The sequence below is a fragment of the Oncorhynchus masou genome, chromosome 17 (assembly GCF_036934945.1).
Source record: "Oncorhynchus masou masou isolate Uvic2021 chromosome 17, UVic_Omas_1.1, whole genome shotgun sequence".
Classification (NCBI taxonomy): Eukaryota; Metazoa; Chordata; class Actinopteri; order Salmoniformes; family Salmonidae; genus Oncorhynchus; species Oncorhynchus masou.
The window spans coordinates 82,189-96,279 of record NC_088228.1 but is presented as its reverse complement, the minus strand read 5'-3'; the positions used below and the strand labels follow the sequence as shown (position 1 = coordinate 96,279).

At 47.2% G+C, this 14,091-nt stretch overlaps 1 protein-coding gene across 1 annotated transcript in view; it reads left to right on the top strand.

Annotated features, from left to right (window-relative positions):
- Positions 1–4,176, top strand: part of cacnb2b (calcium channel, voltage-dependent, beta 2b) — a 74,379-nt gene extending 70,203 nt beyond the window's left edge. Inside the window, exon 13 of the mRNA XM_064991819.1 lies at positions 4,093–4,176. Within this exon, the coding sequence (XP_064847891.1) occupies positions 4,093–4,176 (84 nt within the window). The remainder of the gene's footprint in view (positions 1–4,092) is intronic.
- The last annotated feature ends 9,915 nt before the right edge of the window (positions 4,177–14,091 follow it).

Here is a 14,091-nt window from a genome sequence, read left to right as displayed (position 1 = left end):
AATACAGTGTACACCATTGACACACCATATATAAACCATATGTACACCAAATACAGTAAAAATCAAATCAATTTTTTTGTCACATACACATGGTTAGCAGATGTTAATGCGAGTGTAGCGAAATGCTTGTGCTTCTAGTTCTGACAATGCAGTAATAACCAACAAGTAATCTAGCTAACAATTCCAAAACTACTACTATAGACACAAGTGTAAGGGGATAAAGAATATGTACATAAAGATATATGAATGAGTGATGGTACAGAGCGGCACGGGCAAGATACAGTAGATGGTATTGAGTGCAGTATATACATATGAGATGAGTATGTAAACAAAGTGGCATAGTTAAAGTGGCTAGTGATACATGTATTACATAAAGATGCAGTAGAGGATATAGAGTACAGTATATACATATACATATGAGATGATTAATGTAGGGTATGTAAACATTATATTAGGTAGCATTGTTTTATCTATTTTTTATTTTATTTCACCTTTATTTAACCAGGTAGGCAAGTTGAGAACAAGTTCTCATTTACAATTGCGACCTGGCCAAGATAAAGCAAAGCAGTTTGACATTTACAACGACACAGAGTTACACATGGAGCAAAACAAACATACAGTCAATAATACAGTATAAACAAGTCTATATACGATGTGAGCAAATGAGGTGAGATAAGGGAGGTAAAGGCAAAAAAAGGCCATGGTGGCAAAGTAAATACAATATAGCAAGTAAAACACTGGAATGGTAGATTTGCAATGGAAGAATGTGCAAAGTAGAAATAAAAATAATGGGGTGCAATGGAGCAAAATAAATAAATTTAATACAGTAGGGAAAGAGGTAGTTGTTTGGGCTAAAATATAGGTGGGCTATGTACAGGTGCAGTAATCTGTGAGCTGCTCTGACAGTTGGTGCTTAAAGCTAGTGAGGAAGATAAGTGTTTCCAGTTTCAGTGCTTTTTGTAGTTCGTTCCAGTCATTGGCAGCAGAGAACTGGAAGGAGAGGCGGCCAAAGAAAGAATTGGTTTTGGGGGTGACGAGAGATATACCTGCTGGAGCGTGTGCTACAAGGTGGGAGATGCTATGGTGACCAGCGAGCTGAGATAAGGGGGGACTTTACCTAGCAGGGTCTTGTAGATGACATGGAGCCAGTGGGTTTGGCGACGAGTATGAAACGAGGGCCAGCCAACAAGTGCGTACAGGTCGCAATGGTGGGTAGTATATGGGGCTTTGGTGACAAAGCGGATTGCACTGTGATAGACTGCATCCAATTTGTTGAGTAGGGTATTGGAGGCTATTTTGTAAATGACATCGCCAAAGTCGAGGATTGGTAGGATGGTCAGTTTTACAAGGGTATGTTTGGCAGCATGAGTGAAGGATGCTTTATTGCGAAATAGGAAGCCAATTCTAGATTTAACTTTGGATTGGAGATATTTGATATGGGTCTGGAAGGAGAGTTTACAGTCTAACCAGACACCTAAGTATTTGTAGTTGTCCACGTATTCTAAATCAGAGCCGTCCAGAGTAGTGATGGTGGACAGGCGGGTAGGAGCGGGTAGCGATCGGTTGAAGAGCATGCATTTAGTTTTACTTGTATTTAAGAGCCTTATGGTTGTGGGCGGTGATACAGCCTGACAGGATGCTCTCGATTGTGCATCTGTAGAAGTTTGTGAGTGCTTTTGGTGACAAGCCGAATTTCTTCAGCCTCCTGAGGTTGAAGAGGCGCTGCTGCGCCTTCTTCACAATGTTTTCTCTGTGGGTGGACCAATTCAGTTTGTCTGTGATGTGTACGCCGAGGAACTTAAAACTTACTACCCTCTCCACTACTGTTCCATCGATGTAGATAGGGGGGTGTTCCCTCTGCTGTTTCCTGGAGTCCACAATCATCTCCTTAGTTTTGTTGACGTTGAGTGTGAGGTTACTTTCCTGACACCACACTCCGAGGGCCCTCACCTCCTCCCTGTAGGCCGTCTCATCGTTGTTGGTAATCAAGCCTACCACTGTTGTGTCGTCCGCAAACTTGATGATTGAGTTGGAGGCGTGCGTGGCCACGCAGTCGTGGGTGAAAAGGGATTACAGGAGAGGGCTCAGAATGCACCCTTGTGGGGCCCCAGTGTTGAGGATCAGCGGGGTGGAGATGTTGTTGCCTACCCTCACCACCTGGGGGCGGCCCGTCAGGAAGTCCAGTACCCAGTTGCACAGGGCGGGGTCGAGACCCAAGGTCTCGAGCTTGATGACGAGCTTGGAGGGTACTATGGTGTTAAATGCCGAGCTGTAGTCGATGAACAGCATTCTCACATAGGTATTCCTCTTGTCCAGATGGGTTAGGGCAGTGTGCAGTGTGATTGAGATTGCATCGTCTGTGGACCTATTTGGGCGGTAAGCAAATTGGAGTGGGTCTAGGGGGGTGTCAGGTTTAGCTCAGTTACCTTGCTTTCTTGGGAACAGGAATGGTCCTTGACTAATGGGAACAACAGACTGGGATAGGGATTGATTGAATATGTCAGTCAAAGCACTGCGCATCATGATGGCTGGAAGGTGAGTGGGCCTGCAGCCTTGATTTGAGGGGCATGGCCTATTTTTTTCACGCTCAGTGAAGGAGAGTCCGAGGCACCTCGTTGGACTCGGTGCTGGACTCGTGTGCCAGTTGTCCATTTGGTCATGTTTAGCTCAGTTACCTTAGCTTTCTTAGGGGGAACAGGAACAATGGTGGCCCTCTTGAAGCATGTACACCATATGGGAACAACAGTGCATTTGGGATAGGGATTGATTGAATATGTCAGTCAAAACACACCAGCCAGCTGGTCTGCGCATGCTCTGAGGGCGTGGCTGGATTTGGGGAGTGGCTCGTCTGGGCCTGCAGCCTTGATTTTAGAGGGTTGACTCGTTTAAATGTTTTACTGAACCTTCGGCTGCAGTGAAGGAGAGACCGTACATTTTCCTTTCCTGACAGTCGATGGCAGTGTCAGTGGCACTGTATTGTCCTCAAAGCGGGCAAAAAAGTTATTTAGTCTGCCTGGGTGCAAGACATCCTGGTCCGTGACTGGGCTGGATTTCTTCCTGTATCTCCGTGATTGACTGTAGACACTGCCACATGCCTCTTGTGTCTGAGCCGTTGAATTGAGATATACACCATAGACACACCGTATGTACACCATATAAAGTATACATTATATACACACAATTTACACATCATACACTGTATATACACCATATATACAGTGCATTTAGAATGTATTCAGACCCCTTAACTTTTTCCACATTTTGGTACGTTACAGCCCTATTCTGAAATGTATTAAATCGTTTTTTCCCTCATCAATCTACACACAATACCCCATAATGGTAAAGCAAAAACAAATGTATTCAAAATAAAGTTACATTTACATAAGTATGCAGACACTTTACTCAGCACCTTTGGCAGCGATTACAGCCTTGAGTCTTCTTGGGTATGATGCTACAAGCGTGGCACACCTGTATTTGGGGAGTTTCTCCCATTCTTCTCTGCAGATCCTCTCAAGCTCTGTCAGGTTGGATGAGGAGCATTGCTGCACAGCTTTTTTTTGGTGTCTCCAGAGATTTTAGATCAGGTTCGAGTCCGGGCTCTGGCTGGGCCAGAGCTCCTCGTTGGGTCATTGTCCTGTTGGAAGGTGAACCTTCACCCTAGTCTGAGGTCCTGAGCACTTTGGAGCAGGCTTTCATCATAGATCTCTCTGTACATCTCCCTTCATCTTTCCTTCCATCCTGACTAGTCTCCCAGTCGATGCAGCTGAAATAAATCCACACAGCATGATGCTGGCACTACCCTGGTAGACCGTAGGGGTGGTGCTTGGTTTCAATAGGCCAGAGAATCTTGTTTCTTCGGGTCCGAGAGTCCTTTAGGTGCCTTTTGTCAAACTCCAAGTGGGTGGTCATGTGCCTTTTACTGAGGAGGGGCTTCCATCTGGCCACTCTACCATAAAGGCCTGATTGGTGGAGTGCTGCAGAGATGGTTGTCCTTCTGGAAGGTTCTCCCATCTCCACAAAGGAACTCTGGAGCTCTGTCAAAGTAACCACCGGGTTCTTGGTCACCTCCCTAACCAAGTCCCTTCTCCCCAGATTGCTCAGTTTGGCCGGGCAGTCAGCTCTTGGAAGAGTATTGGTGGTTCCAAACTTCTTCCATTTCGGAATGGATGCCACTGAGTTCTTGGGGATCTTCAATGCTGCAGAACATTTTTGGTACCCTTCCCCAGGTCTGTACCTTGACACAATCCTGCCTCAGAGCTCTATAGATGCTTGCTTCGACCTCATGGCTTGGTTTTTGCTCTGACATGCACTATCAACTGTGGGACCTTATATAGACCTTATATAGACAGGTGTCTTCCCAAATCATTTCCCAAAACATCCCCTCAAGGAGTTGAAAGGCCTTGTCGGTTGCTGGAGACAAAACCAACCTACAAGGCCCACCCTTGAGGAGGGAGGTGAGAGGGGTGGCGACGGCACTGAAGTTCCTGATGAAGAGGCGGTAAAAGTTGGAAAACCCCAAAAACCATTGTAACCCATTTCATGATGTTTGGGACTGGCCATGACCTTACCTTATCTATCTTCTTGTCCTCCATCCTCCCTCCCTGTGGGCTGATTTGGTAGCCCAAGAAGGAGACAGCCCTCTGGTGGAATTGGCACTTCTCCGCCTTGACGAACAGGTGGTTAGGAAAGAGGTGTTCCAGGACTGCTCAAATGTGAGTGATGTGATCCTCCAGGTTTGTAGAGAAGATCAGGATGTCTTCGATGTACACAATCACCTGACATCCGAGCATGTCCCTGAACACCTTGTTGACAAATACCTGGAACACTGACGGAGCATTGGCTAAGCCAAAGGGAATAACCAAGTACTCGTAGTGACCAGACATCGTGCCGAACGCCGTCTTCCACTCATCCCTCTCCCATATGCAAATTAAATTGTAGGCACGCAGGTCCAGTTTGGACCGGGCTCCGGGGAGCTGCTTGATGGTACCGATACTTCGTGGTGATGTCATTGAGTCCACAGTAATCAATACAAGGGCGTAATCCTCCCTCCTTCTTGGCCACAAAGAAGAAACCAGCCAAGGCAGGGGACGTGGACCTGCAGATGAAACCCTGTTGGAGAGCCACTTGAATGTAGTCCTCTGACATTGAGGTGTAGCACCAGAAGACAGGTCAATGGCAGTCCCAGGGGTGATGAGGAGGGAGACAGGTAGTGCAGGTCTTGGAGAATACCTCCCTTAGATCCTGATATTCCTCCGGGATGTTGGGCAACCACAGGACTCTAAACCGACGTGGAACCACAATGGACAGGAAAGCAGGTCTTCCGGCATTCAAGTGACCAGTCAATGATTCTCATCCTCGACCATGAGATGATAGGGTTATGGAGCTGAAGTCAAGGTAGGCCCAGGATGATCTTGTGAACTGGTGCACTAATGATGAAGGGGACTCTTTTCCTGGTGATTGGGCTCCACGGTGAGGGTGAGTGGTTGGGTGAGGTGCGTGATGGTTCCGGATCTTAGAGGCCGGCAGTCGAGACCTTGAACCGGAAAAGGAGAGGGGAGTGGTTAGGTAGTACTATTGAGAGAGGAGACAATGGTCTGAATCATAAAGTTCCCCGCCGCACTAGAATCCACTAAAGCTGTAGACAGGGCATGAGGGACAGTCAGCCAGAGTGATGGGTACTAAAAAGAGTCTAACAGGAAGAGCAGTAGATGGAATACTCACTCCTGGTACAGGAGATGTAACGTCACGTGACTGTCCCTCTGCACTAGTGGATCCCGGATTCTGAAGTAATGGACACAGCTTGTGCTTGTGCCCTCCTTGGCCACAGTACAGACACAGCCCCAGCTGCATCCGTTGTAGCGGTATTTATTAGAGAGCGGTAAAGAAAGATTTTTTTCGGGCGCCAGGCAGGTATTAACCATGCCGAAAGGAAAAGAGTAGAATAGAGAGTACCACTACCAGACCCACACACATCAGCAGAAGAGACTGCCTAGAGTGTAGCATGTTTACCAGATAGCCAGTGGAGAGAAAAGAGAATACACACCATATAAAACCCACATCACAGCACAAGGGTAACCCCAACAAGAATACCTCATACAATAATACTAATAATTGCAGAGCAATTCAACAGCAACTTCATACAAGAACGAACCCAGTCATCAACAGAGGATTTGCAATAATCTGTATTATTTTTTAGTGGATGAGTGCAGAGGGTATGAATGTGGGGGGTGTTCATCGACACAACAAAGGCCTTAAAAATGTCCACAGTCTTCTCGGCCACATGTCATTAGAACACCTCACCTCAATACAGTTCACATAACAATACACAACTTGCAAGCAACCTCCCTTTTAACTAAAATGTCCATCAAAATAGTTCTGGCAGGGCAATAGTAGTCCAGCTCTAATGAACTTCAATGGGAAGTGCATTTGAAAAATAGAGAGTCTGTTGCAGGGTAAAGCAATGGAACGAGAGGGAAGAGAAAGGGAGAGAAAAAGAGAAATCTTAGCTGTGGTCTTCAGGCCTGCCGGTGTACTGTCTGACTGTCCGATGGTTTGTTGGTTTGTATGTTAAAGCTTCGCAACAATGTTGCTACTAATCCATGCGATCCATAACGGCCCGGTCCCAAACAAAAACAACCACGATCTAAAGCGATCACAACGATGGTTGAGTTAAATACTTTATAAACTACAAATGCTGAAAACAAACAAAACTTCTGCAGCACAGCACACACAATCAAACTGTTGCGGCACCCAAGAGCCCCTCCCCAAAGAGCTGAATGAGCTCTCTTTATTTCCTCCTTCCTTACTGCTCATGCGCTCTTAAAGTGGCACTGCACGGTGAAGGCTCCGTGCAGATTTCGCCACACCGTCTGCAGCATTCCACCATTGGAAGGCATGTGACCCCTACCTCCATGGCTTCAGGCTCTGATCCCGAGCACTCGCAGAAGGAGGGAAAGAAGTGATGTCGAGACCTACGCTCCCGGAGGAGGTTATCCAGATGGATGGCCATCGCAATGAGTGCATCCAGGGTGAGGTTGTCATCTCGGCAAGCCAGTTTTGTCTGGTCCTCCAAGCGCAGACCTCTTATAAATAACGTGCTGATCGCCGGCTCATTCCATCCACTGGAAGCTGTCTGAAAGGTCTGAAAGGTCTGATTCCCCTGCTGGAGCTGAGGACATTCACCTCCCTCTCTGCCATCCGCGGGATGATCGAAAATACATTTAAACAGAGCCATGAACCCCTCATAAGACTCAAGCTCCTCCTCTCCTCTCATCCAGGTGGCTGTAGCCCATTCCAATGCCAACACATTTAGCAGAGAAATCCCCGTGGCAACCTTAGACCTCTAGGTGTTGGAAGCTCCCATCTGATGTGTGAAATAGAGGGCACACTGAAGGAGGAAGCCATGGCATTTGGATGTTGTCCAGTCATATTTCTCCGGGAGGGATAGATGGGCATCGCTGACCTGAGGGGGTTGCTGAATGGGCTGGTGTGCTGATTCGTTGGGTAGACGGGCTCTAGACTATCCTCTGCTGTTGAGATGTTGTAGACTGCAGAGAACCTCTTCCATGGTCGTCCCCAGTTGAGCCAGCTGATCATGGTGTTGACGAAGAAGATGGTGGGAGACGTCCGGTTGTCCCGCTGCTTCCCTATTTTGAGTTGGTATTCTGAAATTATGGGGTGGTGAGTCGGAAGCAGGTGCAACGTTTTAATAAAACAAGAAAACCAAGAACACGACACTAACAAAAGGCAGAATGCCAATACACAAGAACAATACCAACTGGTGTATGAACAAGTGAGTGAACATGGGAGAGGGACAAAAAAATGGGGAGGAAATTATGAAGGTAATGGAGTACAGGTGTGAGTCATAATGATTCAAAGGTGTGCGTACTGATGAATCCCAGGACCGGTGGTTAGTACTCTGGTGACGTCGGACGCCAGAGGGGAGGGGCAGGAGCAGACGTGACACATCCGATGAGTGAAGATGTAATTTGTAATTGTATTTGTATTTATTATGGTTCCCCATTAGTTCCTGCCAAGACAGCAGCTACTATTCCTGGGGTCCAGCAAAATTAAGGCAGTTTATATAATTTTAAAAACATTGCAATACATTCACAGATTTCACAACACAATGTCTGCCCTCAGGCCCTACTCCACCACTACCACATACCTACAGGACTAAATCCATGTGTATGTGTGTGTATAGTGATTGACCACAAGTTCTCAATGAGATTAAGATCTGGGGAGTTTCCTGGCCATGGACCCAAAATATCGATATTTTGTTCCCCGAGCCACTTGGTTATCACTTTTGCCTTATGGCAAGGTGCTCCATCATGCTGGAAAAGGCATTGTTGATCACCAAACTGTTCCTGGATGTTTGGGAGAAGTTGCTCTCGGAGGATGTGTTGGTACCATTCTTTATTCATGGCTGTGTTCTTAGGAAAAAGTGTGAGTGAGCCCACTCCCTTGGCTGAGAAGCAACCCCACACATGAATGGTCTCAGGATGCTTTACTGTTGGCATGACACAGGACTGATGGTAGTGCTCACCTTGTCTTCTCCGGACAAGCTTTTTTCCGGATGCCCCAAACAATCGGAAAGGGGATTCATCAGAGAAAATGACTTTACCCCAGTCCTCAGCAGTCCAGTACACTGTGAAGGTGGAAGATCGGTTAGGAAATCCACCGACAGGTCCGACCACGGCCGTTGTGGAACGGGTAAGGGTTGTAACTTACCTCTGGGCAGGTGTCTAGGAGCCTTGCACTAGGCACACACTGAGCAGAAGGAAACATAAACCCTCACATCCTTAGCTAAAGTGGGCCACCAGTACCTCTCATCAAGACAGCGCACCGTCCGGCCGATCCCAGGATGACCAGAGGAGGGTGACATACAGACGGAATGTACAGACGCCCAGGTGGACACTGTGGGGGAGCGGGCACGTGATGTCCGCTCAATGTCCGCATTCAGCTCCCACACTACCGGTGCCACCAAACTAGAGGCTGGGAGTATGGGAGTGGGATTCATGGACCGCTCCTCTGTGTCATACAGCCGGGACAGTGCGTCTACCTTAACTTCTTGGTGACATGGGGCAGTATTTTCACGTCCGGATGAATTGCATGCCCAAATTCAACTGCATCCCCAGAAGATAAGATATGCATATTATTAGTGGATTTGGATAGAAAACACTCTGAAGTTTCTAAAACTGTTTGAATCATGTCTGTGAGTGACAAACCATTCCGATTTTTTTTGAGGTCACTCTCTTTTCAATGTGTTTTCATTGGGAATCCAGATTTCTAAGGGACCTTCTTGCTATTCCTACCGCTTCCACTGGATGTCACCAGTCTTTAGAAATTGGTTGAGGTTTTTCCTTTGTGTAATGAAGAAGTACGGCCATCTTGAACGAGGGTAATTGAAGTGTACTGTTAGATAGAGGCGCGTGACCAGAAAGCATGCTAGTTTGTTTTCCTCCTGTATAGAACACAGATCATCCAGTCTTCAATTTGATCGATTATTTATGTTAAAAAATACCTAAAGTTGTTTTACAAAAGTGGTTTGAAATGTTTTGGCAAAGTTTACAGGTAACTTTTGAGATATTTTGTAGTTACGTTGCGCAAGTTGGAACCAGTGTTTTTCTGCATCAAACGAGCACAAAAAATTGACATTTTGGATATATACCGACGGAATTAATTGAACAAAAGGACTATTTGTGAAGTTTATGGGACATATTGGAGTGCCAACCAAAGAAGCTCTTCAAAGGTAAGGCATGAATTATATATTTTTTCTGCGTTTTATGTCACGCCTGCATGGTTGAAATCCGTGCAGAGCCCACTCCCCCTCAGTGTCCTCCTCTTTAAATCTGCGTATTCCTTCAAAGCTCAGTTGTCCTGAGTCTGCACAACTCTGCCAGGACCTAGGATCAAGTAAATGTCTCTTGACACAATGATGAAAATAATCATGGCCTCTAAACCTTCAAGCTGCATACTGGACCCTATTCCAACGAAACTACTGAAAGAGCTGCATCCTGTGCTTGGCCCTCCTATGTTGAACATAATAAACGGCTCTCTATCCACCGGATGTGTACCAAACTCACTAAAAGTGGCAGTAATAAAGCCTCTTTTGAAAAAGCCAAACCCTGACCCAGAAAATATAAAAAACTATCGACCTATATCGAATCTTCCATTCCTCTCAAAAATGTTAGAAAAGGCTGTTGCGCAGCAACTCACTGCCTTCCTGAAGACAAACAATGTATACCAAATGCTTCAGTCTGGTTTTAGACCCCATCATAGCACTGAGACTGCACTTGTGAAGGTGGTAAATTACCTTTTAATGGCATCAGACCGAGGCTCTGCATCTGTCCTCGTGCTCCTAGACCTTAGTGCTGCTTTGATACCATCGATCACCACATTCTTTTGGAGAGATTGGAAACCCAAATTGGTCTACACGGACAAGTTCTGGCCTAGTTTAGATTGTATCTGTTGGAAAGATATCAGTTTGTCTCTGTGAATGGTTTGTCCTCTGAAAAATCAACTGTAAATTTATTTATATAGCCCTTCGTACATCAGCTGATATCTCCAAGTGCTGTACAGAAACCCAGCCTAAAACCCCAAACAGCAAGCAATGCAGGTGTAGAAGCACAATGGCTAGGAAAAACTCCCTAGAAAGGCCAAAACCTAGGAAGAAACCTAGAGTGGAACCAGGCTATGTGGGGTGGCCAGTCCTCTTCTGGCTGTGCCGGGTGGAGATTATAACAGAACATGGCCAAGATGTTCAAATGTTCATAAATGACCAGCATGGTCAAATAATAATAATCACAGGCAGAACAGTTGAAACTGGAGCAGCAGCACGGCCAGGTGGACTGGGGACAGCAAGGAGTCATCATGCCCGATAGTCCTGAGGCATAGTCCTAGGGCTCAGGTCCTCCGAGAGAGAGAAAGAAAGAGGGGAAGAGAGAATTAGAGAGAGCATACTTAAATTCACACAGGACACCGGATAGGACAGGAGAAGTACTCCAGATATAACAAACTGACCCTAGCCTCCCGACATAAACTACTACAGCATAAATACTGGAGGCTGAGACAGGAGGGGTCAGGAGACACTGTGGCCCCATCCGAGGACACCCCCGGACAGGGCCAAACAGAAAGGATATAACCCCACCCACTTTGCCAAAGCACAGCCCCCACACCACTAGATGGATATCTTCATCCACCAACTTACCATCCTGAGACAAGGCGGAGTATAGCCCACAAAGATCTCCGCCACGGCACAACCCAAGGGGGGCGCCAACCCAGACAGGAAGATCACATCAGTGACTCAACCCACTCAAGTGACACACCCCTCCTAGGGACGGTATGAAAGAGCCCTAGTAAGCCAGTGACTCAGCCCCTGTAATAGAGTAAGAGGCAGAGAATCCCAGTGGAAAGAGGGGAACTGGCCAGGCAGAGACAGCAAGGGCGCTTCGTTGCTCCAGAGCCTTTCCGTTCAACTTCACACTCCTGGGCCAGACTGCACTCAATCATTTGACCCACTGAAGAGATGAGTCTTCAGTGAAGACTTAAAGGTTGAGACCGAGTTTGCGTCTCTCACATTGTTAGGCAGACCGTTCCATAAAAATGTAACTCTATAGGAGAAAGCCGTGCCTCCAGCTGTTTGCTTAGAAATTCTAGGGACAATTAGGAGGCCTGCGTCTTGTGACCGTAGCGCACGTGTAGGTATGTACGGCAGGACCAAATCAGAGAGATAGGTAAGAGCAAGCCCAATTAATGCTTTGTAGGTTAGCAGTAAAACCTTGAAATCAGCCCTTGCCTTGACAGGAAGCCAGTGTAGGAAGGCTAGCACTGGAATAATATGGTCACATTTTTTGGTTCTAGTCAGGATTCTAGCAGCCGTATTTAGCACTAACTGAAGTTTATTTAGTGCTTTATCCGGGTAGCCGGAAAGTAGAGCATTGCAGTAGTTTAACCAAGAAGTGACAAAAGCATGGATGAATTTTTCTGCATCATTTTTGGACAGAAAGTTTCTGATTTTTGCAATGTTACGTAGATGGAAAAAAGCTATCCTTGAAACAGTCTTGATATGTTCTTCAAAAGAGAGATTTCCCAATCATAATTTAGGTCACCCAGGATAATGACTTCTGATTTAGTAAAAGAAGACAACAAACTAGTTAAATTCTCGAGTGCACAAAGGATAGCTGATGGAGGATGGTAGACCCTTATAAAAGTTATGGATACATTTTTCCCCAGACAAAGGCTTAAATATAGTAGCTCAACATTTTTGGGAAGGAAAATAGATTTCAGCAAAGAGACAGATAAATAATTTTTAATAAGAAAGGCCACTTGACCACCTCTACCCTTTCTATCAGCTCTAAACACATTATATCCCTCTATACATTTACATTTACATTTAAGTCATTTAGCAGACGCTCTTATCCAGAGCGACTTACAAATTGGTGAATTCACCTTCTGACATCCAGTGGAACAGCCACTTTACAATAGTGCATCTAAATCATTTAAGGGGGGGGTGAGAAGGATTACTTTATCCTATCCTAGGTATTCCTTGAAGAGGTGGGGTTTCAGGTGTCTCCGGAAGGTGGTGATTGACTCCGCAGTCCTGGCAGTTTTGACTGGGCTGAGCGGGAACTGTACTTCCTCAGTGGTAGGGAGGCGAGCAGGCCAGAGGTGGATGAACGCAGTGCCCTTGTTTGGGTGTAGGGCCTGATCAGAGCCTGGAGGTACTGCGGTGCCGTTCCCCTCACAGCTCCGTAGGCAAGCACCATGGTCTTGTAGCGGATGCGAGCTTCAACTGGAAGCCAGTGGAGAGAGCGGAGGAGCGGGGGTGACGTGAGAGAACTTGGGAAGGTTGAACACCAGACGGGCTGCGGCGTTCTGGATGAGTTGTAGGGGTTTAATGGCACAGGCAGGGAGCCCAGCCAACAGCGAGTTGCAGTAATCCAGACGGGAGATGACAAGTGCCTGGATTAGGACCTGCGCCGCTTCCTGTGTGAGGCAGGGTCGTACTCTGCGGATGTTGTAGAGCATGAACCTACAGGAACGGGCCACCGCCTTGATGTTAGTTGAGAACGACAGGGTGTTGTCCAGGATCACGCCAAGGTTCTTAGCGCTCTGGGAGGAGGACACAATGGAGTTGTCAACCGTGATGGCGAGATCATGGAACGGGCAGTCCTTCCCCGGGAGGAAGAGCAGCTCCGTCTTGCCGAGGTTCAGCTTGAGGTGGTGATCCGTCATCCACACTGATATGTCTGCCAGACATGCAGAGATGCGATTCGCCACCTGGTCATCAGAAGGGGGAAAGGAGAAGATTAATTGTGTGTCGTCTGCATAGCAATGATAGGAGAGACCATGTGAGGTTATGACAGAGCCAAGTGACTTGGTGTATAGCGAGAATAGGAGAGGGCCTAGAACAGAGCCCTGGGGGACACCAGTGGTGAGAGCGCGTGGCGAGGAGACAGATTCTCGCCACGCCACCTGGTAGGAGCGTCCTGTCAGGTAGGACGCAATCCAAGCGTGGGCCGCGCCGGAGATGCCCAACTCGGAGAGGGTGGAGAGGAGGATCTGATGGTTCACAGTATCGAAGGCAGCCGATAGGTCTAGAAGGATGAGAGCAGAGGGAGAGAGTTAGCTTTAGCAGTGCGGAGCGCCTCCGTGATACAGAGAAGAGCAGTCTCAGTTGAATGACTAGTCTTGAAACCTGACTGATTTGGATCAAGAAGGTCATTCTGAGAGAGATAGCGGGAGAGCTGGCCAAGGACGGCACGTTCAAGAGTTTTGGAGAGAAAAGAAAGAAGGGATACTGGTCTGTAGTTGTTGACATCGGAGGGATCGAGTGTAGGTTTTTTCAGAACGGGTGCAACTCTCGCTCTCTTGAAGACGGAAGGGACGTAGCCAGCGGTCAGGGATGAGTTGATGAGCGAGGTGAGGTAAGGGAGAAGGTCTCCGGAAATGGTCTGGAGAAGAGAGGAGGGGATAGGGTCAAGCGGGCAGGTTGTTGGGCGGCCGGCCGTCACAAGAAGCGAGATTTCATCTGGAGAGAGAGGGAGAAAGAGGTCAGAGCACAGGGTAGGGCAGTGTGAGCAGAACCAG